This window comes from Aquarana catesbeiana, linkage group LG06, assembly GCF_042186555.1.
Source record: "Aquarana catesbeiana isolate 2022-GZ linkage group LG06, ASM4218655v1, whole genome shotgun sequence".
Classification (NCBI taxonomy): domain Eukaryota; kingdom Metazoa; phylum Chordata; class Amphibia; order Anura; family Ranidae; genus Aquarana; species Aquarana catesbeiana.
In genome coordinates, this window is record NC_133329.1 from 360537994 (window position 1) to 360563660 (window position 25667).

General features: G+C 43.1%; 1 protein-coding gene across 2 annotated transcripts in view; it reads left to right on the forward strand.

Moving 5' to 3' along the window:
• ACVR1C (activin A receptor type 1C) overlaps positions 1-25667 on the forward strand; it is a 128942-nt gene that overhangs the window by 45837 nt on the left and 57438 nt on the right. The window contains exon 2 of one of the 2 annotated variants that reach the window (XM_073634126.1): positions 9742-9972. In XM_073634126.1, the coding sequence (XP_073490227.1) occupies positions 9742-9972 (231 nt within the window). The remainder of the gene's footprint in view (positions 1-9741; positions 9973-25667) is intronic. The other variant, XM_073634124.1, reaches the window with a different exon arrangement.

The following is a 25667-nucleotide window of genomic DNA, read 5'->3' on the forward strand; positions in this document are numbered from 1 at the left end:
GCCATTTCAAAACATATCACTAAGATATGATCCAATGTTTTCACCATCAGGTAAACCCACCCTGTGAGATGCCATGCACTGGAGGGCATTAGAAAGGAAGTGGCTGGAAAAAGGTTATGTGAGAGTAGCAGCAAAGGATGAAAAAGGTGATATTATTGTTGTTTTTTTAATACCTTTTTTTTGGAGAACCAATCCCTGCACCACAATCTGTGTAATGTAAAGGGGTCCAGAGGTGCGCCAGAGGTGCGGGGGCTGTATAATGTAAAGGGGTCCAGAGGTGCAGGGACTGTGTAATGTAAAGGGGGCCAGAGGTGCGGGGGCTGTGTAATGTAAAGGGGCCCAGAGGTGTGGGGGCTGTGTAATGTAAAGGGGACCAGAGGTGCGGGGGCTGTGTAATGTAGAGGGGCCCAGAGGTGCAGGGGCTGTGTAATGTAGAGGGGGCCAGAGTAAATGCGGTCCTCCATGCATTCACATACATTGAATCCGGCCCTTAAATGGAAAAAGGTTGCCGACCCCTGCTTTAATCCATTATAGTTCTGGACTTTGCAAACTTACACAATAAACAACTTTGGTGGCCAGTGCGAATACATTACCTTCCACACCTGCTGTGACAGGCAGCGTAATAACGGAGCAATACCATCAGTCTTGTATGTAAATGTATTGGCTCTGAAGGCGATAAACGCATTTCGTCAGGAAAATTGGCAAGTACGGGCTGTTGAAGTCTGACAGCCTATCACAATTATATTTAACTTTCAGATCTAATAGCTAGCCTTCACATGGGGAAGTTTGCCAGCATTTTATTGCTCAGTAATTCAAAATGTAAGACTTCACACAATAATTTCTACCTTTTCTGCTAATTATTGCACATGGAAAAGTCTCGGGTATAACTTCAGCTTTCAGGCTCCTGTGGCAAAAAAAGTTACCTGACAAAAAATGCTGAAAATGTTTTTTTTTTGTGATTACCTTATATACACTCACCGGCCACTTTATTAGATACACCTTGCTTGTACCAGGTTGGACCGCCTTTTGCCTTCAGAACTGCCTTAAAGTGGTTATAAAGTGCATTAAGATAAAAAAAAAAAACTTCTGTGTGCAGCAGCCCCCATCGGCCCCCCCTAATACTTACTGGAGCCTCATCTTGATCCAGTGATGTCCACGAGTGCCTCGGCTGCCCGGGACTCTTCCTCCTGATTGGCTGAGACACAGCAGCAGCACCATTGGCTCCCACTGCTGTCAATAAAAGTCAGTTAGCCAATGAGGAGAGGGGCGGGACCGAACCACGGCTCCATGTCTGAATGGACACATGGAGCTGCGGCTCGGCTGGGGTGCCCCCATAGCAAGCTGCTTGCTGTGGGGGCACTCGACAGGAGGGAGGGGTCAGGAGCTCCGGTGGGGGACCTGAGAAGAGGAGGATCTGGGCTGCTCTGTGTAAAACCACTGTACAGAGCAGGTAAGTATAATGTGTTTGTTTGTTTTTAAAGAAAAAAAAAAGGAGACTTTAGTATCACTTTAATTCTTCGTGACATAGATTCAACAAGGTGTTGGAAACATTCCTCAGAGATTTTGGTCCATAGTGACATGATAGCATCACGCAATTTCTGCAGATTTGTCAGCTGCACATCTATGATGCAAATCTACCGTTCAACCACATCCCAAAGGTGTTCTATTGGAATGAGATCTGGTGACTGTGGAGGCCATTGGAGTACAGTGACCTCATTGTCATGTTCAAGAAATCAGTGGTGAGATGATTTGAGCTTTGTGACATGGTGCATTATCCTGCTGGAAGGAGCCATCAGAAGATGGGTACACTGTAGTCATAAAGGGGTGGATATTTTCAGCAACAATACTCAGGTAGGTCGTGGCGTTTAAACGATGCTCAATTGGTACTAAGAGGTCCAAAGTTTGGCAAGAAAATATCCCCCACACCATTACACCACCAGCCTGAACCATTGATACAATGGCAGGATGGATCCATGCTTTCATGTTGTTTACGCCAAATTCTGACCCTCCCATCTAAATGTCGCAGCTGAAATCGAGACTCATCAGACCAGACAATGTTTTTCCAATCTTCTATTGTCCAATTTTGGTGACCTTGTGCGAACTGTAGCCTCAGTTTCCTGTTCTTAGCTGACAGGAGTGGCACCCAGTGTGGTCTTCTGCTGCTGTAGCCTATCTGCTTCAAGGTTCGATGTGTTGTGGATTCAGAGATGGTATTCTGCATACCTTGGTTGTAACAAGTGTTTTTTTGAGTTACTGTTGCCTTTCTTTCATCTCGAACCAGTCTGCCCATTCTTCTCTGACCTCTGACATCAACAAGGCATTTTTCGTCCACACACCTGCCGCTCACTGGATATTTTCTTATTTTCGGACCATTCTCTGTAAACCCTAGAGATGGCTGTGCATGAAAATCCCAGTAGATCAGCTGTTTTTGCCACGTTCAATGTAACTTAAATCCCCTTTCTTCCCCATTCTGATGCTTGGTTTGAACTTCAGCAAGTCATCTTCACCATGTCTAGATGCCTTAATGCATTGAGTTGCTGCCATGTGATTGGCAATTTGTGTTACCAAGCAATTGAACAGGTGCACTTAATAAAGTGGACGGTGAGTGTATGTACCGTATATACTCGAGTATAAGTCGATCCGAGTATAAGTCGAGGCCCCTAATTTACCACAAAAAACTGAGAAAAACTTATTGACCCGAGTATTAGATGAGGGTGAGAAATGCAGAGGGTCAACAATACCCATATGCCACTGCATGCCTCCCTGTGTCCTGTGCAGCCTACCTGTATCCTGTGTATGTGTCCTGTGTCCTGTACATGTGCATGTGTCCTGTGTCCTGTACATGTGCATGTGTCCTGTACATGTGCATGTGTCCTGTGCATGTCTCCTCTACATGTGCATGTGTCCTGTGTCCTGTACATGTGTATGTGTCCTGTGCATGTGTCCTGTACATGTGTATGTGTCCTGTGCATGTGTCCTGTACATGTGCATGTGTCCTGTGTCCTGTACATGTGTATGATACTTGTACATGTGTCCTGTACATGTGTATGTGACCTGTGCATGTGTCCTGTACATGTGTATGTGTTCCTGTGTCCTGTACATGTGTCCTGTACATGTGTCCCGTACATGTGTATGTGTCCTGTGCATGTGTCCTGTACATGTGTATGTGTTCCTGTGTCCTGTACATGTGTCCTGTACATGTGTATGTGTCCTGTGTGCATGTGTCCCTGTGCAGCCTCCCTGTGGCAATCTCCATCCTCCCTGTGGCGATCTCCATCCTCCGATCAGCGTGTGATAATACACTTCGGCAGCCATTCCACTGTTCAAAAGGCGCGCCTCCTCCTCGTCTGTGATAGGCAGAACACTCAGCAGTCAGCGGTCAGCCTATCAAGGACATTCTCTTATTCTCATACCACGGATGAGGATGAGAGAATGTCCATGATAGGCTGTACACTGACAGCCTATCACAGACGAGCAGGAGGTGCAGCTTTTGAAAGCTGGAATAGCCTCCAAACGAATTATCACACGCCGGCCGCCGTCTGCCTGCATGACACGCTGATCATGCAGACAGACGGGGGTGACTCGAGTATAAGTCGAGGGGGGCACTTTCAGCCCAAAAAAAAGGGCTGAAAAATTTTACTTATACTCGAGTATATACGGTATATATATATATATATATATATATATATATATATATTTATGTATCTATATCCAAAACTTTTCTTTTATAGTTTTGTAATACCTAAATCCAGTGTCAGAACTGTACTTGTTGTCGGTGTCCCGTTTGGGTGATATACCCTCACTTCCTGTCTGTAGGACACCACAATAAGTGAGATGAAATCTCTTCAAAGTGATGGAATTTAGCCAGAAGGGAAGACCCGTATGATCAAAGATACAGTAAATAAAATATATATGATAAAAACGATGTGGACACCCCTCCATATCATTGAGTGCAAGTCCATAAAGACATGGTTGGATGAGTTTGATGTTGAGGAACTGGAGTGACCTGTACGGAGCTCCATCCTCAGACCTCCTAACACTTCTGCAATGGAATAAAACGCCTATTGCAAGCCAGGTCTTCTCATCCAACATCATTACCTGACCTCACACATGTTCTTCTGGTTAATTGGGCACAAATTGCTACAGACACCCCAAAATCTTGTGAATGGTCTTCCAGAGTGGAGGCTGTTGTAGCAGGGGTAGCGTGGCGGGCAACTCAATATTACAGCAAAACTAAAGGTCACTATACTTACATTTGCATCAACCATCTGATCAGTGCAAGGTCCTTCGCTAATGCTGGCTCTTTTTGGGTGCTGGTCTTCAGACATTTTGATTGGCTGGCACTGGGTGATATCACTCCCACGCACGTGCAGGACTACAGTTATCCAGGCACGCAAACACTGATCCAGAATGTATGCGCAGCTCAGTGTATAACTTACAGAATACAGTACTGTGAACCAGCAGGTAGGTTCATTTTACTGCTGAAGAGACATTGCATGTCTTTTCTGAAATAAAGAGCCTGCCTGCTTACATTTTTTTTGATATCAGACTTTAGTTCCACTTTAAAGTGGAACTAAACCCATTGATTCAACTGTTTCCCAAAACAGTTACATTCAAGGCATGCCGTGAATGATGACTGTCACATGTGCTTGTGCTCTCAACTGAAATGTAAAGCCATAAAATGGCTGGTGTTAAACTTGATCACATGTGCAGCACCATTGCAATTGCAGATCAAACAGAGGCTAAGATGGCAACTTCCTTGGCTGTAAAGGGTAGGACGGTTTAGTTCCACTTTAACATCTGTGGCTTTAAAGCTTATAAAGGTGTGACGTCAGGTATTCATCAACTTTTGACCATATAGGTGCAGTGGAGAACCAACTCCATGTTAATACCCATGGTCTTCAGATGTCCAACAAGCTCATATAATTGTGATGATAATCAAGTCTCCTCCACTAACCTTTGGTCATATGGTCATAACTACATATGATGAATGTCAGGTTATTATTATTATTATTATACAGGATTTATACAGCGCCAACAGTTTGTGCAGAGCTTTACAACATGGGGTCAGACAGTACAGTTACTATACAAATCAATACAGGAGAGATCAGGTTATTGGTTTAGACATATTCCACATGGAAGCTGTCCCCTGTGTATAAAAAAAATATATATATTTTGTTTTTGGCAGCAATGTGTCCTTAAAGTGTTACTAAACCCACAACAGTAAAATCAGTCTGTATATGCAGTAAAGCATGCTTGTTATATTCCTAAGGGGAAACCTAAGGGGTTAATCCTCTGCATTTTGTAAAAGGGCTGTTTAATCCTGTATGCATAGATCCTCCTCTTTTTTGCATTGTCCCCATAACATGCCAGGATAAGACAGAGTTACTGGAGTCAGGCTGCACATGCTCAGTGTGGTGTGTATTGCTAGAGATTTTTTTTTCCTGGGAGAGTGCATGTGATCAGCACAGGGCCAGTCAGCACTGTCCAGACAAAGGGTCAGGGGTCCTGCATCCTGGTAGGACAGCTAGTGCAGAATGAAAACTCCTCTTACAAACTTAACCAGACACTGATAGAAGTCACAAGACTGCTATATACTGCTGATGAGAAAAGGTATTTAGTGGTTTATATTTACTAAAATGATTGGATTTCTATGTATTGTGTGCTGTGGGAGACCAGATCTAGTAAATGCAGGGCCCTGGGTTTAGTAACACTTTAATAAAGCAATATACAGAGCAGTGATGATATATGGTGTTTAGTAACTCCGGGCAACCAAACAAAGCTTTTTTTACAGATCTGCTGCCACGCTGCAATGTGAATTGTGACTTTAGGCTGGCACACTTTGTAGATCTTGGCCATGCTTTGCAATCCATTAATAAATATCCCAGTTGACATTTCTGTAAAGGTGGTATAAAGCTTGCTTGTCATTGTATGAACATTTATTGTTCTTTGGTTTACTCCCAATAATCCTTTTGTCTGCTCCCAGTCTTCTGCTGTCTGTCTTCCTGAGGTGTAATAAACCTGACAATATACATGTCTGGGACCTGTCAGGATCATCTAGAAGTCTTATTACTGTGGCATAGACAGACAGACCCCATCACCTTGGTTTTTCAAGGGAAATGCACATTTAGACAGCTAATAATGTGTAGCCAGGTGCTTAGCTAGAGACAGCGATTGAGGACGCTGTGCTGCAGGAGGAGTGCGCTCCCAATGGACTTCAGCTGAATGGGATAACACTACCTTATCTCCATCCACCAGAGGGGCTGAGGTTGTTCTCAGACTTCAGACAAAAGAACCCAAATGAATATTCGCTTTCCTAACACTGAACCACCTCTCCGCCAATCAGGTGCGCGGGTCTGTTACCCATCACCTGATTGGCTGAAAGGACAGGTGCTACAATTGGACGCCTATCAGGAGGAGGGGAGGAGACGCACGGAGGACACAGGAGCTGTTGTCTGACCCGCTGCCAGGACCCACTGCTCACCGCCGTCACCTGCATGCCTTACCCACCACTGAGACAGGGTAAGTACCAGGCAGATGACGAGCAGGCGGGGGCCACGGTTCGAATTTTGATGGGCACAGTGGCAGCGTTTGATGGACCCAGTGGCTGCATTTAATGGGCACAGTGGCAGCATTTGATGGGGCACAGTGGTAGCATTTGATGGGAACAGTGGCTGCATTTGATGGCACAGTGGCTGCGTTTGATGGGCACAGTGGCAGCATTTAATGGGCACAGTGGCTGCGTTTGATGGGCACAGTGGCTGCGTTTGATGGCACAGTGGCTGCGTTTGATGGCACAGTGGCTGCGTTTGATGGGCACAGTGGCTGCGTTTGATGGGCACAGTGGCTGCGTTTGATGGGCACAGTGGCAGCATTTGATGGGCACAGTGGCTGCGTTTGATGGGCACAGTGACTGCGTTTGATGGGCACAGTGGCTGCGTTTGATGGGCACAGTGGCTGCATTTGATGGCACAGTGGCTGCGTTTGATGGGCACAGTGAGGCTGCAATTGATGTTTTTTTTCAGAATTTTTCAGTTTGTTTGCGCCCCCCCCAAAAAATTTTGAGCACCAGCTGCCACTGGTTCTTGACCCTGCAGGCTGTGTTTGTGTAGCATAATCACTGCACGGGCAGAGAGAGGGATGTGAGCTGTCTGCTGACAGCTCACGTTCCATACGACAGGGTCACACCTGGAAGGAATACCTGGCAGTTTTCCATATAGAAAACTGACACATTTCCTCTATTAGGTGCAGACCTGCTCTAGTTTCTTATTCACTCTGAAATATAAACTGGCACAGAAAGAGCTAAAACAGGTCTATCCGCTCTGTTAAAGCGAATCTTCACTGCATCTGAGCACCACAAACCAAAAACACTATTTAATTCATTTTTAATATTCAAAGCAAACTCCCCTATCCATTCATGTGTCTATGATTTATTTTGTTGAGAAATCACTTTGAAAAACACCCCCCTTGCATTTCTAGTCGCAACCATCTAGACTAGAGTAAGGGCAAATGATTCATGTATCATTTACTTCCTGCAATCCATCAGCCCTTAGCTCAGGCATGCAGAAGAGTGTGCTTAGCTGAGAAAACCCCTCCTCCTCTCCTCCCCTCCTGAAGGCTCCTGGGATGTATGACATCATTTGCCCAAGCAAGAGACCAGGAAGTAACTGAAGAAATGTAAAAAAAAGTCCAGAAAAGCGCATTTCAAAAAAGTTATAAATTGATTTGCATCTTAGTGAGTGAAATAAGTATTTGAACCCTTCACAAAACATAATTTAGTACTTGGTGGCAAAACCCTTGTTGGCAGATGCTTGGTAACTCGAACCTTCAGCTCCCTCCACATATTTTCTATGGGATTAAGGTCTGGAGACTGGCTAGGCCACTCCAAGGACCTTAATGTACTTCTTCTTGAGCCACTCCTTTGTTGCCCTGGCCGTGTGTTTTTGGTCATTGTCATGCTGGAATACCCATCCATGACTCATTTTCAATGCCCTGGCTGTGGGAAGGAGGTTCTCATCCAAGATTTGAGGGTACATGGCCCCGTCCATCGTTCCTTTGATGCGGTGAAGTTGTCCTGTCCTCTTAGCAAAACATTCAAAAGCATAATATTTCCACCTCCATGTTTGATGGTGGGGATGGTGTTCTTGGGGTTTTAGGCAGCATTCCTCGTCCTCCAAACATGACAAGTTGAGTTGATGCCAAAGAGCTTGATTTTGGTCTCATCTGACCACAACATTTTCACCCAGTTCTCTGAATCATTCAGATTCAGACGGGCCTGTACATGTGCCTTTTTGCGGGCACTGCAGGATTTCAGTCCTTCATTCCGTAGTGTGTTACCAATAGTTTTCTTGGTGACTATGGTCCCAGCTGCCTTGAGATCATTGACAAGATTCCCCTTGTGTAGTTCTGGGCTGATTCCTCACATGATCGTTGAAACTCCACGAAGTGAAATCTTTCACTGAGCCCCAGACCGAGGGAAATGGACAGTTATTTTGTGTTTCTTCTTTTTGTGAATAATGACACCAACTGTTGTCACCCTCTCACCAAGCTGCCTGGCGATGGTCTTGTAGCCCATTCCAGCCTATTGTAGGTCTACAATCTTGTCCCCGACATCCTTGGGCAGCTCTTTGGTCTTCTTTCACTCATTAAAATGCAAATCAATTTAGAACTTTTTTGAAATGTGTTTTTCTGGATATTTTTGTTGTTATTCTGTCTCTCACTGTTCAAATAAACTTACAATTAAAATTAGACTGTTCATTTCTTTGTCAGTGGGCAAACGTACAAAATCAGCAGGGGATCAAATACTTTTTTCCCCTCACTGTATGTTTGTGAGTGCAGACCTGAAGGGATTTGTTTGTAGACTTGTGCACAACGGAAAATTTTGTTTAGTTTCGGTTCGTTGTCATTCGTACAATACATAATTTCGTTCTGTTAGATTCGTTATGTTACGTTAATACGTTTTCGGATAATTCGTTATTTCTGTAGAGTGTCGATATTCATTATACTGAATCTCGAATCATGTCGAATTCATTCGTTATATGCACTATAATTTCGTTCGTATTCGTTAAAATTAGATATTTATGTACGTATATATATTTGTGATAATGATTCGTAGTTTTGAAAGTCGTTTGTTTATTGAATCTTCTAACACACACAATGATACTATCTCTTCTCCTCTGCTCAAATACAATACAACACCCTTCTCACTCAGTTCTCAGGAATGCACTTTGCCAGTAATCCAACCTCCAGCACAAAATGAATCAGCTGATTGGACTGTAAGATTTACTTTGAGTTGACCTTTTGTTTCATTAGATCTTTAACGAATTACGTCAAATTCATTCGTTATATCCGCTATAATTTCTTTCGTATTAGTTGAAATTCGTTACTTTTTTATTCGGACATTCGAATGCATCCGAATGTCCGAAAGATGCAAAATTCGGCCGAATTTTGATTTGTTACGAAACAAATTGCACAAGCCTATGTTTGCTACCTCCAAAATTTTTTTTAGCACCAGCTGCCACTGCTATCTATTAACTAATGTTAGCAGCATGAGGATTAAAAATAATCAATGTTGATTAGGAGAGTGAAGTTCCACTTTAATGTGGGGCATGCCACTCCGGACACTTTCCTGGGCCATTATGATGGCATGGGAAGTTTAGTTAATTCCCCAGAATATGTTTGAGATTAGTATGACATCATGGTGAATAAGTGTGGTTACACTTTCCTTTTTTTTTGTTCTAGGTCTGAAATGTGTGTGTCTGATGTGCGAAACCACCAACTACACCTGCCAGACAGAAGGGGCCTGCTGGACGTCAGTGATGCTCACCAATGGCAAGGAGGAAGTGATCAAGTCTTGTATCTCTCTTCTGGAGCTGAAGGCTCAGGTGTACTGTCACAGCTCCAACAACATTACTAGGACGGAGTGCTGCCACTCTGACTTCTGTAATAACATTACACTCCGATTACCTCCAGGTATGTCGGCTCTGGTTCCACATAGTCTGTACAGGCTACACTATGATTGGTAGAGTGTTGGTACAGTGTTCAGTAGGGTTGCACTGATACCACTTTTTTTTAGGACCGAGTACAAGTACCGATACTTTTTTTAATGTCATGTGACAGTGGCACTTATATGCAGCACTGATGAGGCGTGGACTGTGTCAGTAGTTTTTTTTTTTTACCATTTTAATTTTTAAAATTTTTGTGTAATTTTTTTTTTTTTTTACAATTTTTTTTTTTTTTTTTTTTTTTAACAATGCTTTCTTTTTTTTTTTTTTTTTGGGAGGTGGGGAGTGGACGGTGTCAGTGTGTTTTTTATTTTCTAAACTATTATTATATTATTATAAACTATATATTACTATAAACTATTTTTAAAATTTAACCTTTTAAATATTTTTTTATTACAATTCTTTATCTTTTTTTATTATAATTTTTTTTTTTTAATCAGCACTGTTGGGGGTGCTTTGGTGAGATATTAGGGGTCTTAACAGACCCCTGACATCTCCCTTTTGAGACAGAGAAAGGGACTAAGGACAGAGATTCCCCAGTTCCTTTCTCTGCATCCTCAGCTGCACTGAAGATGAATGGAGAGGAGACAGTGGGGTTGATTTACTAAAGGCAAATAGACTGTGCACTTTGCAGAGGGCAGTTGCCCTCTGCAAGTGCAATTGCTCCAGAGCTTAGTAAATGAGGTAAGGCTTGACTTTGCAAAGAGTACCCAATCCTGCGCAAGGAAAATTAAAAAAACAGCATTTTTGCTTGCACATGATTGGATGATGGAAGTCAGCCGAGCTTCTGCTCATTTACTAAGCTCTGGAGCAACTGCTCTTGCAGAGGGCAACTGCACTTTCCAAAGTGCACAGTCTTTTTCCCTTTAGTAAATCAACCCCACTGGCTCCTCTCCATTCATAAACTGAAGCATCGTAAACACATGGAGGGGGACTGGAGGAGGACACAGGGGACAGTCGGGGATGATCGGTGCGGCGGTGAGGGGAGTTACAATCACCGATCTCTCCCTCCCCGCGGCTTTCAGCTGCTTTATTGAAATCTATACAGGGAGGAGAAGCAGCTGTCAGGCTTTATTGAAATCTATAAACGGAGATCGGTGATTGTAACTCCCCCACCGCCGCACCGATCGTCCCTGACTGGACAGGCATCTGATCATTTGCACAAATACTCAGGGTAAATGCTCGGTATCGGTGCAACCCTAGTGTTCAGTTCATACATTATAATGTGTAATATCTTATTTTAGCCTGACCATACACCACCTAAAGGTACTTTGACAGCTCTTTGGTCTTGCCCATGATGGTGAGGTTTGAATGGAAGAGATTCTGTGGACAGGTGTAATTTATACACATAACAAGTTGTCGTTAGGAGCACCTTCTTAGAATGACAGGACTAATCTGTATACCGTATGAGCACCTACTGTAGCCAGTCTGTGGGAGCCAGAATTATTGTTGGTTGGTAGGGGATCAAATACTTATTTTACTCACTGAACTGCAACTCAATTTGTATGTTACTTTTGTGTTCATTTACACTTGCCTGCCAATAGACTAACATTGAGCTTCCGATCAGGTCTGCCTGAAAAGCTGTGTGTGGATGGGGCCTAGGACTGAGATTATGTCATCAGTTTGCTGCAGGTCGGAGGAAACATTTCCTCAGTCTCCTCCCCCAGTGATTAGACTGCAACATTGCAATTTTGTACCAAGTAACAGGGTGAGAAGCTGCAGCAGGGGCTGATTTGTGTCAGACATTTATGAACGAAGCAAGAAACTGCAGAGACACCAGGATTTACATGATGGTGTCATCTGTGAGCCAATATCTCATTTGGGGACCCAGGATGATGTCCTTTTGATGAGAAAATCACATGAAGGCATTGTCAGAGGGAATACTGTTATCTCTAAAAGCCTACACACGATCACACCAAAGTCCGACGGATTCGTACGTGATGACGTACACCGGATTAAAATAAGATAGCCAGTAACCAATAGCTGCCCTAGCGTCGGTTTTAGTCCGTCGGACTAGCATACAGACGACCGGATTTTTAGACCAGACTCGAGGCCGTCGGAAAGATTTGAAACATGTTTTATTTCTAGGTCCGTCGGACTTTTAGGGAAAAAAAAGTCCACTGGAGCCCACACACGATCGAATTGTCCGACGGAGTCCGGTCCGCCGGGCGAAGTCTGCCGGAAAGTCCGCTCGTGTGTACGCGGCATTAGATGTGATGGTTGCATTGGTTTTCTTTTTAGGCTTTCTTTCTTTAATTTTCACCCGGGGATCCTGCCAGTAAGTCTGTTGCTTTTCATAAGAACAAGCTCTGTTGCAGATATAGCAGATACAGGGTTGAGACAAACCCTTTACCACTGACAGGGGTGCTTACAATGATCCCAGTTTGTTAGTGGTGGCTAAATTCATTTTTCTTTTTAGGTTTTCTTTCTTTTATTTTCACCTGGTGATCTGGCGGGTAAGTGTGTTGTTTTTCAACAGAACAAGCTGTCCTGCACAAACCAATTACCACTGGCAGGGGGGCTTACATTGATCATCTTTTATTTATTTATGTAAAACCTTTTTCTCAAAAGGAACAAAACTCTTTGCTGTAACTGATTATAAAGTGTTAGCTGAAGTTTGGCTTCAATGTGTTAGTGTATCTAAATCTGGTAGTACATCTAACACTCCCCTTTCCCCAGAATGGCAATGCTGCTTTCCAAAGGTACTCCATGTGCTCCTTAATCCAGAGTTTGGACACTTTAATACAAGAGGTGTGTTACTGGCTGGATCACCAGGTGAAAACAAAAGAAAAAAAAAGCTTAAAAAAAGAAAACAAATGCAGCCACCACATCTAATGATTTGTAAGCTGCAATATATTACACTTTTGTTTTTTAGTTTAATACCGCTCTAATGTCTTCCCATCATCGGCGTAACATATATAGCGCCCTCCATTAATGTCAGCTCCCTCCATCAATTTTCTATAGCAATAAGGTCTGGAGACTGGCTAGGCCACTCCATTACCTTAATGTGCACGACCCATCTTCAGTGTTCTGGCTGAGGGAAGAAGGTTCTCATCCAAGGTTTTACAATGCATGGGTTTTCCAGCATGACAATGACCAAGGCAACAAAGGTAAAGAGGCACATTAAGGTAATGGAGACAGAGAAAATTCCCCTAGTGGACTTTTAAGGCACATATAAAAGAATATTTAGGAGAGTATGTAGAGTAAAACGCCAGTTTATTCGTTACAAAAAAGTTTTTCAAGTAAATATCAAACAAGTGACATAAGTACAAACAGGGAATGCAGTTCTATAGATATAAAACTAGTGATACCAATACGCTTGTACCCGACGCGTTTCGGAGTTGCTTTTTGCCTCCTTCTTCAGGGGTGATTGTAAGCTTTAAACAGAGATTTCTGTGTAGGAAATGGCATATATAACATATATATAGTAAATATGCGTAAAAATCAAACCAAAGAGCGTAGAAATACATAAATATACATTTCTTCGTTTACACTTACATTGGTATCTATAGTTATTGGTTATTCATTCCAAGAGGTTTAAAAGAAGACAAACATGTTGACACATACTGCCCATCAGACGCGTCCCCTGAGCATGGTGTATAGAGCTTTGATGGAGTGTCTCCAGAGTATTTATATAGCCTCCATCGAGGTAGAGGTAGATAGGTAGACAAATATGGGGTAGTTTTACTTCCTTTCAATAGGAATAAAGGCCCATTAATCAAGGGCGTATAAGAGTTTGGATCTGAGATCACACTGAGGCCAAATGCGGATCCTGTAGATTATGAAAATATATAGATAAGTACATGTAGGTAAAACATATAAGTGGCTGGGATATTGGGTAGGAAATCCTAAAATGTATCCTACCTGGTCAGCCTATAGTATAGGGATCAGCAGCTGGTGATGGAACTAGATCCGGTGAAGCCCAAATCTGGAGGGTCGACATGCAGAGAAAGAGGGGATATATCAAAGCCCTAATTGTGTATTTCTAAAAGAAGGGGGGGGGGGGGAAAGGTGAGAGGAAAAAAAGGGGGGGAAAACAGAGAGAAAACGAAAGCAATGAAAAGGGAAGGGGAGGGAAAGGAGAGGGGGGGGGGGAGAAAAGGGGGGGGGGGGGGGGAAGGAAGAGGTGAGAAGGGGAAAAAAGAGGGAAGGAGGGAAAAAAAAAAAAAGAGGGAAGGAAAAACAGGAAAGGAAAACCAAGGAGAAAGCCGTAGAGAAGAGAAAGAAATGTATAAAGGTGCAGGTATCAGTTCAGACTGAACAGTTGAATATTATGTGTCCCTCCATGGGGACTCCGTCCCAACCTGTATAATGCTGCCCATCAGTATCGTTTCCCCTGGAATACATATGTAGTTTTTTTCTTCTTCCACAAGAGGCACAATTTATGTGCTTTAACATTTCCTGTATTAGCCCTACACTGTGATCTGTGTTTCCGCCCGGCACACAAAGCCGCCTGAGCGATCTCAGCTCATGGCGACGCTGTGTGAGGTACAGTGTTATTCACACTGTCCTCCATCTTGCGACCCCAGCGGACATGCGCAGTCCGTTGGGGAAGCTAGACGTGCCGGCGGGTGTAGTAGGCGTGGCCACGCCTCTCGACGTCTGCGCACGCATGCGCTGTGAAGGCCTGGCGGGGCTCGCTCCACCCGGGGGGCCAGTCAGAGCGCGTCCGTCCCTCCTCCACCACCCACGATCAGCTGTTGTCTTTTTTCTATCAACAGCTGATTGGTGGGGAGGGCTTTATGTACTCAGCCTTGGCTCACACCAGGCGTCATCTGCCTGGAGCAGGACGCTGTCGGTGTGAGCTGCTGTTACAAAATTGTAAGTAATCCAAACATACTTATTGACTGAGACTCTATTACTGAATATCACCAGCCACCAATCTGAACTGATACCTGCACCTTTATACATTTCTTTCTCTTCTCTACGGCTTTCTCCTTGGTTTTCCTTTCCTGTTTTTCCTTCCCTCTTTTTCTTTTTTGTTTTTTTTTTGTTTTTTTTTTGTTTTTTTTTTCCCTCCTTCCCTCTTTTTTCCCCTTCTCACCTCTTCCTCCTTTCCCTCTTTCCTCCCCCCCTTTTTTTCTCTCTCCCCCCCCTTTTTTTTTTTCCCCCTTCCCCCTCCCCTTTCCCCCCCCCCCCCCCCCCTTTTCTACCCCCCCTCCCGCCCTTTCTCTTTCCCCCTTCCCCCCCCCCAAAACCCCCCCCTCCCCTTCCCTTTTCATTGCTTTCGTTTTCTCTCTGTTTTCCCCCCCTTTTTTCCTCTCACCTTCCCCCCCCCCCCTTCTTTTAGAAATACACAATTAGGGCTTTGATATATCCCCTCTTTCTCTGCATGTCGACCCTCCAGATTTGGGCTTCACCGGATCTAGTTCCATCACCAGCTGCTGATCCCTATACTATAGGCTGACCAGGTAGGATACATTTTAGGATTTCCTACCCAATATCCCAGCCACTTATATGTTTTACCTACATGTACTTATCTATATATTTTCATAATCTACAGGATCCGCATTTGGCCTCAGTGTGATCTCAGATCCAAACTCTTATACGCCCTTGATTAATGGGCCTTTATTCCTATTGAAAGGAAGTAAAACTACCCCATATTTGTCTACCTATCTACCTCTACCTCGATGGAGGCTATATAAATACTCTGGAGACACTCCATCAAAGCTCTATACACCATGCTCAGGGGACGCGTCTGATGGGCAGTATGTGTCAACATGTTTGTCTTCTTTTAAACCTCTTGGAATGCATAACCAATAACTATAGATACCAATGTAAGTGTAAACGAAGAAATGTATATTTATGTATTTCTACGCTCTTTGGTTTGATTTTTACGCATATTTACTATATATATGTTATATATGCCATTTCCTACACAGAAATCTCTGTTTAAAGCTTACAATCACCCCTGAAGAAGGAGGCAAAAAGCAACTCCGAAACGCGTCGGGTACAAGCGTATTGGTATCACTAGTTTTATATCTATAGAACTGCATTCCCTGTTTGTACTTATGTCACTTGTTTGATATTTACTTGAAAAACTTTTTTGTAACGAATAAACTGGCGTTTTACTCTACATACTCTCCTAAATATTCTTTTATATGTGCCTTAAAAGTCCACTAGGGGAATTTTCTCTGTCTCAAATTTTGAATTTAGGATGTGGCACAATTTGCAGATAATTAGCCGATCAAACCCCTGTTCTGAATTAAGGTAATGGAGTGACCTAGTCAGTGTCCAGACCTTAATCCTCTAGAAAGTTTATGGAGGGAGCTGAAACTTCGAGTTGCCAAGAGACAGCCAAGAAACCTTAAGGATTTAGAGAAGATCTGTAAAGAAGAGTGGACCAAAATCCCTCCTGAGAGGTGTGCAAACCTGGTAACCAACTACAAGAAACGTCTCACCTCTGTGCTTGCAAACAAGGTTTTCTCCACCAAGTACTAAGTCATGTTTTGCTTAGGGATCAAATACTTATTTTACTCACTGAATTGCAACTCCGTTTATTACATTTGTATCGTGGTTTTTTTTTTGTATTTCTGTTTGATACTCTGTCTCTATCATTTAAAATACACTTATGATCAAAATGATAGACCCTTCATTTCTTTGTAAGTGGGTAAACTTACAACATTTTCAGGGGATCAAAAAATTATTTTCCCCACTGTAAAGCAGTGTTTGAATTTGACCTCCAGATCAGCATAAACGGTAACAACACCACCAGAAGTGCAGCAGTGAATAGAGTTGATCTACTAATGAATGAGGCTATATTGATAAAGTGCACTGATAGCAGCTGTGCTAGGCCTAAACTCACTGGATTGGCCCAGATCATATATAGAAATTACTGAATACTTAAAGAGACTAATGCGGTGTAGCAGTAGTAACGGAAGGGGCAATCTATACTATGATTCTTTGGCTGGCTACCGTCGGGGCCATTTAAGAATGTTGGTGTACTTGGTAAATGTCCCCTTTGAGAACCTGCAGGCAGTGAATAAGCAGTAAGTACCGGCTTGTTTCGGTATAGGTCTTGATGGCTGCAGTCATTTATGGATGCAGTTTAATATTCCTGCAGCTCAGACTGTTTCGTAGGAGTATAGTGTGGTATTGATAATAGTTGTGCTGGGTTAAATTTGGTGTAGGAGGGTTCAGATGCCGAAATGTCCTGTTCTGAGCGGCTCTGTGTGTAGCCCAAATGGAGACAAGGTCTCTTAGATGCATTTGCCAGAACTTCTATGGCACCAAGAGATCTGCTTTTCCCAGGCGATTCTACTTATGTTCCCCATTGGCTCCTCCTGTACACCAAAGCATATAGGGATCTGTACTTCAGAAACCCAGTTGTTCCTTTACACATCTATTACTTTGGACTAAACTTCCCAGGATTCCCAGCGTCCTGCATGGAAGTCTATGGGTTCTCCCCCTACTGATCGGAGGAGAATGGTGCAGCATAACTTCAGTATCTCAGCAAAAGAGGGAGAAGATCAAGGCAATATGTCTATCTCCGTACTGTGGTAGTTCAGAACCTGGCTACACATATATATGTGGCAGCATGGCGGTTGAGCCTAGCTGCTGCACATATACGTCCATGCAGCTTCGAGGTTCTGTGATGACAGCATGCTCCAAGCACACTGACTGAGCTGTCAATGGCAGCTCCTGGTCACTGTTTGTGATCAGGAGCCAGCGGGACAGGCTGGCAATCATGTAACTGCTGTAACAGCCAATCACAGCAATCAGATGATCAGGAAGCCACCTCATGATATTAATACCCAATTAAAGGGCAGCTAGGAGGCAGTGACAAGGGGTTAAAAACCATCTTAACCAATTCAGCTCTTTATCCTACTATGTAAGTCCAAAGAGTGAACATTTGATCACAAGCTGATTGCTCCTTTGGTTTCCGGGCTGTCCCGTGCTAACTGATGCCAGGGAAAACATCCGCCGGCGGGGAGAGAGAGACTGCAGTGAGACCGAGGCAAACCCATACCTCGATCTCACATGCAAACAATGAAGCTGGAAGTGATGTCACTTCCGGTTTCATTTGCACCATTTCCTGGCCAGTACAGCCAGGAGACACCTAACCAAGCCGATCTGTGCTTGGTTAGATGGTGTGAAGGGCAGGGTAGATATTGGGGTCTATTAGACCCCTAATGTCTCCAAAAAGAGTACCTGTCACTTGCCCAATGATATAACATAGGGACATGCAATTAGCGGACCTCTAGCTGTTGCCAAACTACAAGTCCCATCATGCCTCTGCCTCTGGGTGTCATGCTTGTGGCTGTCAGAGTCTTTCTATGCCTCATGGGACTTGTAGTTCTGCAACAGCTGGAGGTCCGCTAATTGCATATCCCTGACATAGGGGTTTATTAAGCCCTTGTGATAGCAATCACGTATAAATAAATAAAAAAGTAAAAAGTAATAAAATAAATAAAATGGTAATAAAAGTATATTAAAAAAATTGCCAAAACCCTGTTGCCACGCACAACTGTGCAAACGCAACCGCAAGCCCAGGGTGTGTACGTGTATGTCAACCAAAGTCACACCACACATGTGACATATCACCGTGAACGACAGAGTGAGAAGAGTAATTCTAGCACAAGAGCCCCTAGTTACCTCTAAACTGATGAGCTGTAACGGCTTTTAAAGTGTCACCTATGGTGATTTTTGATCACCATCGTTTTTGGCAATATCGTGGGCACGCGCAATTTTAAAACATGGAATGTTAGGTATTTATTTACTTGATGCAACCTCATCTTTTATATTTTAACCATAAATGGGTATTATATGGTGTGGTTTTGCACTAAAACTCATTTTGTTATCAAATTTGCATTTAATAAACAGTTGCACAAATGTCACGTGAAAAAAAAATGTGCAACTCTCACCTTTTTTATTCTAAAGGGCCTCTGCTTTTACAAAATATATAATGTTCTGTGGGTTTATGTAATTTTATTGCCAAAAATTTGGATTTTTACATGTATGCGACAAAGAAAAAAAAACAAAAAACGTTCTGGAGCCGAACTGGTTAATTTTTACCCTGCCAATTCCTACCCTGTCGGTGGCTGAGCTATGATATAGTGTCTTCAATTGATATAATATGATATAGCTATGATATGATATAATATGATATAGTGTCTTCAATCGATATAATATGATATAGCTATGATATGATATAATATGATATAGTGTCTTCAATCGATATAATATGATATAGCTATGATATGATATAATATGATATGATATAATATGATATAGCACTTCTTCAGTTGTGTAGTGTGCAGCAGGCACTGCAGAACAATATCTAGTGCATAGAATAACCATTTTTAAATTATAGGGAATAAAACCTTAACTATGGATCATTTTCAGGGAGAAGGACGGAGTTCAGCTTTAAATCTTCCTTTTTTTCTGTAGCTCGCGTTTTTTGCACTCTTGTTTGGCATTGTCCTCTTGCTAGAAGTCAGCGGTCAGATAACTTATTCCTCTGTGTTTTATATAAACGCCATTAGGCCTTTTGCCCTACTGACTTGCCGAAATAATAATTCCCACAGCAGTGTCAGAGTTGACTTGTTGTTTGTTTTGTTGCACAAGAGGCAAGATTTCGGTAAAAGTGAAAAACGAGGCTGTCTGAGGGCTGCAGCTGCCCAGTGATCTGTCATAAACACTGAATAAGCATCTTGTTTGCTGTCCAGTTATGCCTAGTTATTTGTTGGGGTAAAAGGACATTTAAAAAGAAAAGTGTTAAAATAGGTATTTTATTATCAACTTGTCTGAGCAGCTGACAGCGGACTTCTCACAGCACAGACATAAAGGTCGGCCGTGTTCTGCTAGCTAGATTTTGAAATACCTATGCAAAAAAAGGAAAAAAAAAAAAACACCTTTAACCACTTCAATACCGGGCACTTTCCCCCCTCCCTGCCCAGGACAATTTTTAGCTTTCAGCACTGTCGCACTTTCAATTGCGCAGTCATACAACACTGTACCCAAACTAAATTTTTATCATTTCTTCCCACAAATAGAGCTTTCTTTTGGTGGTATTTGATCACCTCTGCGTTTTTTAATTTTTTGCGCTATAAACAAAAAAAGAGCAACAATTTTGAAAAAAAAAACTGATGGGCACTGATAGGCGGCACTGATGGCTTTGATAGGCGGCACTGATGGCTTTGATAGGCGGCACTGATGGCTTTGATAGGAGGCACTGATGGCACTGATAGGCGGCACTGATGGCACTGATAGGCGGCGCTGATGGCACTGATAGGCGGCACTGATGGGCACTAATAGGCGGCACTGATGGGCACTGATAGATGGCACTGATGGGCACTGATAGGTGGCACTGGATTGGCAGCACTGATGAGGAGCTAGTGACAGGCTTTACTGAATGGCACTGATTGGCCATTTGATAGGGCACTGACAGGCATCACTGATGGGGTAATGACTGGAACTTTTTGGGGCACTGTTGTGGGCACTGATCTATACTTTCATGGGCACTGACAGGCTTTATAGAGGGGGACAGGCTGGCAGGTGATGGGCATTGATTGGCAGCTGATGGGCACCTTTTGATGGGGGCTGTGCTGATAATCAATGTGCTGATTATCAGCACAGACCCCCCCCCCTCCGATCGGCTCTCCCTGTCAGCGTGAACCGAGGAAAGCCCTTTACTGGCACTTCCTGGTTCACGCAATGATCTGCTGTGATTGGTCACAGCTGATCACGTGGTATGTGGTACGAAGCCTCTGATCAGAGTTGCGTTGTGTCAGACTGACACACCGCACCTCCGATGGGTACTCGCCGGCTCTGTTATTCTGATCACGTCATATGACGTTTGGTCAGGATAACTAAACCACTTTGCCACTGTCATTTTGCTATATGGCAGGCGGTAAGTGGTTAAAGTGGTTGCAATCCTTCCATATGCTCAGTGAAGTGCCTGGCCTCAGGTGATACACAGAGATGAAACAAATCCTCCTGCATAAGTTGTACCTGTTTATCTGTAGTCTTCTCTACATCAGTTCAAAGTGCAAAATATTTTACAGCTTTTTTGAGCAAAAGGGGCAGAGAGCTGAAGTTACACTATGCAGAGCTCAGTAAAAAGAGGTCTGAGAGCTGATTGGAGGCAAGGGCAGTGCTGCTGTTAGAAAATGTGGGGCCCCATACAGCCTACCTAACAGGGTGTCTTCCCCCCAGCTGAAAGTGACTGAGGACATAGATTTATCAGTCCTTTTCTATGTAGCCTCGGCTGCACAGATGAATAATTAGGAAGCGCTCCGAGGCTTCATGCTCATTCACAAACTGTGCCTTGAAAAAGTATTCACACCCCTTGAAATGTCCCACATTTTGTCATATTACAACCAAAAACATAATAGTGTTTTGAAGCCTCTGTCAGAGGCTTCATACCACGATCAGAGTTGCGGTGTGTCAAACTGACACACCGCACCTCCGATGGGCGCACGCCGGCTCTGTTATTCTGATCACGTCATATGACTTTTGGTCAGGATAACTAAACCACTTTGCCACCGTCATTTTGCTATATGGCAGGCGGTAAGTGGTTAAAGTGGTTGCAATCCTTCCATATACTCAGTGCCTCGGCTGCACAGATGAATAATTAGGAAGCGCTCCCAGGCTTCATGCTCATTCACAAACTGTGCCTTGAAAAAGTATTCATACCCCTTGAAATGTCCCACATTTTGTCATATTACAACCAAAAACGTAATAGTGTTTTATTGGGATTTTATGTGATAGACCAACACAAAGTGGCACATAATTGTGAAATGGAAGGAAAATTAAAAATGTTTTTTTTTCACATTCTTTGCAAATAAATATGTGAAAAGTGTGGTAAGCATTTGTATTCAGCCCCCTTTACTCTGATACCCCTAACTAAAATCTAGTGGAACCAATTGCCTCCAGAAGTCACCTAATTAGTAAATAGTCCACCTGTGTGTAATTTAATTTCAGTATAAATACAGCTGTTCTGTGAAGCCCTCAGAGGTTTGTTAGAGAACCTTAGTGAACAAACAGCATCATGAAGGCCAAGGAACACACCAGGCAGGTCAGGGATAACGTTGTGAAGAAGTTTTTAAAGCAGGGTTAGATTATATAAAAATATCCCAAGCTTTGAACATCTTACGGAACACTGTTCAATCCATCATTCGAAACTGGAAAGAGTATGGCACAACTGCAAACCTACCAAGACATGGCCGTCCACCTAAACTGACAGACCGGGCAAGGAGAGCATTAATCAGAGAAGCAGCCAAGAGGCCCATGGTAACTCTGGAGGAGCTGCAGAGATCCGCAGCTCAGGTGGTAGAATCTGTCCACAGGACAACTATTAGTCGTGCACTCCACAAATCTGGCCTTTATGGAAGAGTGGAAAGAAGAAAGCCATTGTTGAAAGAAAGCCATAAAAAGTCCTGTTTACAGTCTGCGAGAAGCCATGTGGCGGACACAGCAAACATGTGGAGATGTGGGTGCTCTGGTCAGATGAGACCAAAATTTTAATTTTTCGTCCTAAAAGCAAAACGCTATGTGTGGCAGAAAACTAATACTGCACATCACCCTGAACACACTATCCCCAGTGTAAAACATGGTGGTGGCAGCATCATGTTGTGGGTGATGTTTTCTTTCAGCAGGGACAGGGAAGCTGGTCAGAGTTGATGGGAAGAAGGATGGAGCCAAATACAGGGCAATCTTAGAAGAAAACCTGTTAGAGTCTGCAGAAGACTTGAGACTGAGGCGGAGGTTCACCAGCAGGATACAAGATCAGGAACAGGGTAATAGGCACACAGTATTTGGCAGCAGAAGAGGGACTAAGTACCCTCCCAACAGCCAACATCAGGCGGAGGCTGATTACTGGGATTTGCTGGCTGCTGGGGGATATTGGAACTACCACTTTCTGCTCTGGGAAGCACAGTGCCACCAGCAGGTGACCAAAGTCCTGATACCAGCACACCAAGAATCTCTGAGAAAACATCCAGGAGTTTCATTGAAGCAACCACATCACAGTGTAAATTAGTGACATTTCAGGGCCGTGCAGGACCCCTTCTTCAGGCATGTGACATGTGGTCATTTAAACAGGTTTTCTCGACACCAAAAAATAAAAATGTGAGCAAGGAGGAGAGCTCCAGCACACAACCTGTGCAAATTAGCAATAGTGGGTGCCTACTCTTTTTCTTAAATGATGTATTGTATACTACTAATAATAATAATTACTAGAAGCCGCCCCCTTCAGAGTAATACCACTTACAACATTCAGATATTCCAAAGTAAGGTCTGGCACTCTTGTATTTAGACAAACATACTCAAATCCCATAATATAGTAATTGATATAAGTGCAAAATAAAAATATAGTCCAAGTAATACTCTATTTAAAGTCCCTCTCCACAGTGTGCGAATAAAAGAAAAAACAGTGCTCCTATCATAAATAACTCTCCACTCCTTCTTGCTGCCCAGTATTTCACCACAAGTGTGCATCCAATCCACCCACCACAACTCAATGACCCCTTTAAAAGAAGGTCTTAAGCTCTTAATCCCAGAGATCACAACCTCGGTAACCTTGACGTACATTGTACATGTTTACCTATTAAAGAAATACTATTTTGGATGTTATCCTGAGTGCCGACCATCCCCTTCCTTACTCTGGCACATTGGAGGTGTCAGCAGCCTCAAGGTCTGAGCACGGGGTGGAGCTTTTATGTGGGAAGGTTGTAGAGCCTTTACACCTGTTTACCCCTGTGTATACATGTCCGCTTTCCTCCCCTCCTTCTTGCTGACCCAGAAAGCGACATCCTTAACGTCACTTCCAGGTCTGCCACTCTATGTCCCCGGACAGCTTTGCTGGGAAAGAATTTAATGCATTACATTCAGTGGAGCACAGGGGAGACATGCAGGGCCTTTTAGAACTTTTTGTCCCCTATGTGATGAAAAAAAAAGGTAAGTAAAAATATTATTTTCTAACTATAAAAAATGTAAGTTACACCCACGCAGATGAAATTGCCCCCAAATCTTTGAGACACCCCCACCCCCACATATACGCACGTAGAAATCTAAACGCATGCGTCAGAGCGCCTACACATGAAAACGCAGTTTACGATACACGATACATATAGCCACGTACGTCAGAGTGAGAACAATATTTGTAGCACCAAACCTGCTCCGTAACACTAAACGGATGATCTATAGGGAGATTTTAAAGTGTTGCCTATGGGAAAATATAGGGTATTGAAGTCACCATTTCACGGGCGCATGCAAACTTCGGGTTTCACTTGTTGGCTACCTATTTACTCGGTGCAACTTAATGCTTTATACTTGTTAGGAACCATGAATCAGACTGAGACAGAAGTGCAGTAACAATCACACTGTTTAATAATAATATTGGTAAAAGGTAAACGGAGCAAACGTGGTCAAAACATAGCCAGAGTTTGGTAACCAGAATGGATAGTCAGACAAGCCAGGACGTCAGGGAGCCAGGGATCAGTGTACTTCAGAACAGGCCAGGAAATCAGGAAACCAGAGATTCAGCGCAGTGGAACAGCAAGCAGGATCAGGAACCAGAAGGGACGTCAGCCAAGCAAGTCTTAACAGGAACACAGGAGAGAGTCTCTTGATATGTTGACCAAGGCGAAGGCAGAGAGGATCTGAACTGAGCAGCTTAAGGCTGGCCATACATGGTCGAATTTCAAAAGAATTTTCTTTTGAAAATCAGAAAATTTGTGCGTTTTGTGATGCGATACGATGGTGCCACCATTGATTTCGAAATTCGCCCAACCAAGCCTTCAATTTCACCTCATGTTGCTACAGAAAAGAATTTTCGTGGCTGGGAATCTTCTTTTCTTTTCAGGAATTTTCTTATCTTGCACATGCGCATTTCATTTTCGATTACACTTCTCGCACGATTCTCCCATCATTGATTCGAAAATCGTTAGTTTTTCAAAAAATTTCGAACATGTTTGCAAATTTGTTTGTCGCATGAAAATCAGCTGTTGTTGCAGCCCACTAATGGTGCGAAATACTAACGAAAATTCTTAGATAAGATTTTCGTAAGAAGATTCTTTCAAAATTCGACCCATGTATGGCCTGCCTAAGTAGCCAGCAGGACTGACGAGCAGGATATCATCACCAGATGAGTCACTGTGGAAAGATTAGAGCTGGCAATTAATGACAGCTGAGCGGCCTGCTCTGAGAAGGAAGGACTGAGCCCAGCTCTGACAATATTTTACTATAAAATCTGGTAATTTATTGCATCTGTGTGCCCTGAAATTAACTTTACTGTATTTTTACCTGAAAGTTTGCGTTTCCTAGACCTTTGCGGTAATATCATGTGACATAAAAAATTGGAACTCCCAATATTTTATTCTCTAGGGTGTCTGCTTTCAGAAGATCTAATCTTCAAGCCTAAAATAATTTTTTAAGCATGAGTGCAAGAAAAAAAAATGCAAAAACGGCTCTGGCAGCGAAAGGGTTAAGAATATATATTTGAATAGAATTTTTTTTTTTAACCAGAGTTTAGTGTCGCTTTAAGGCCAGGCTGGCAGAAGTCATGTAAACCTTCTGGAGGCTTTTGCTGCCAAGTGAGCCAGTTTAAACTTGCTGGAGATGGTTCTTCCTAATGGAGTGACAAATAGAAGCCGTCTAGGAATGGTTGTGAAATCCTCAATGATAACGGCTTCATATGTAAAATGTAAGTGATTGTACAAT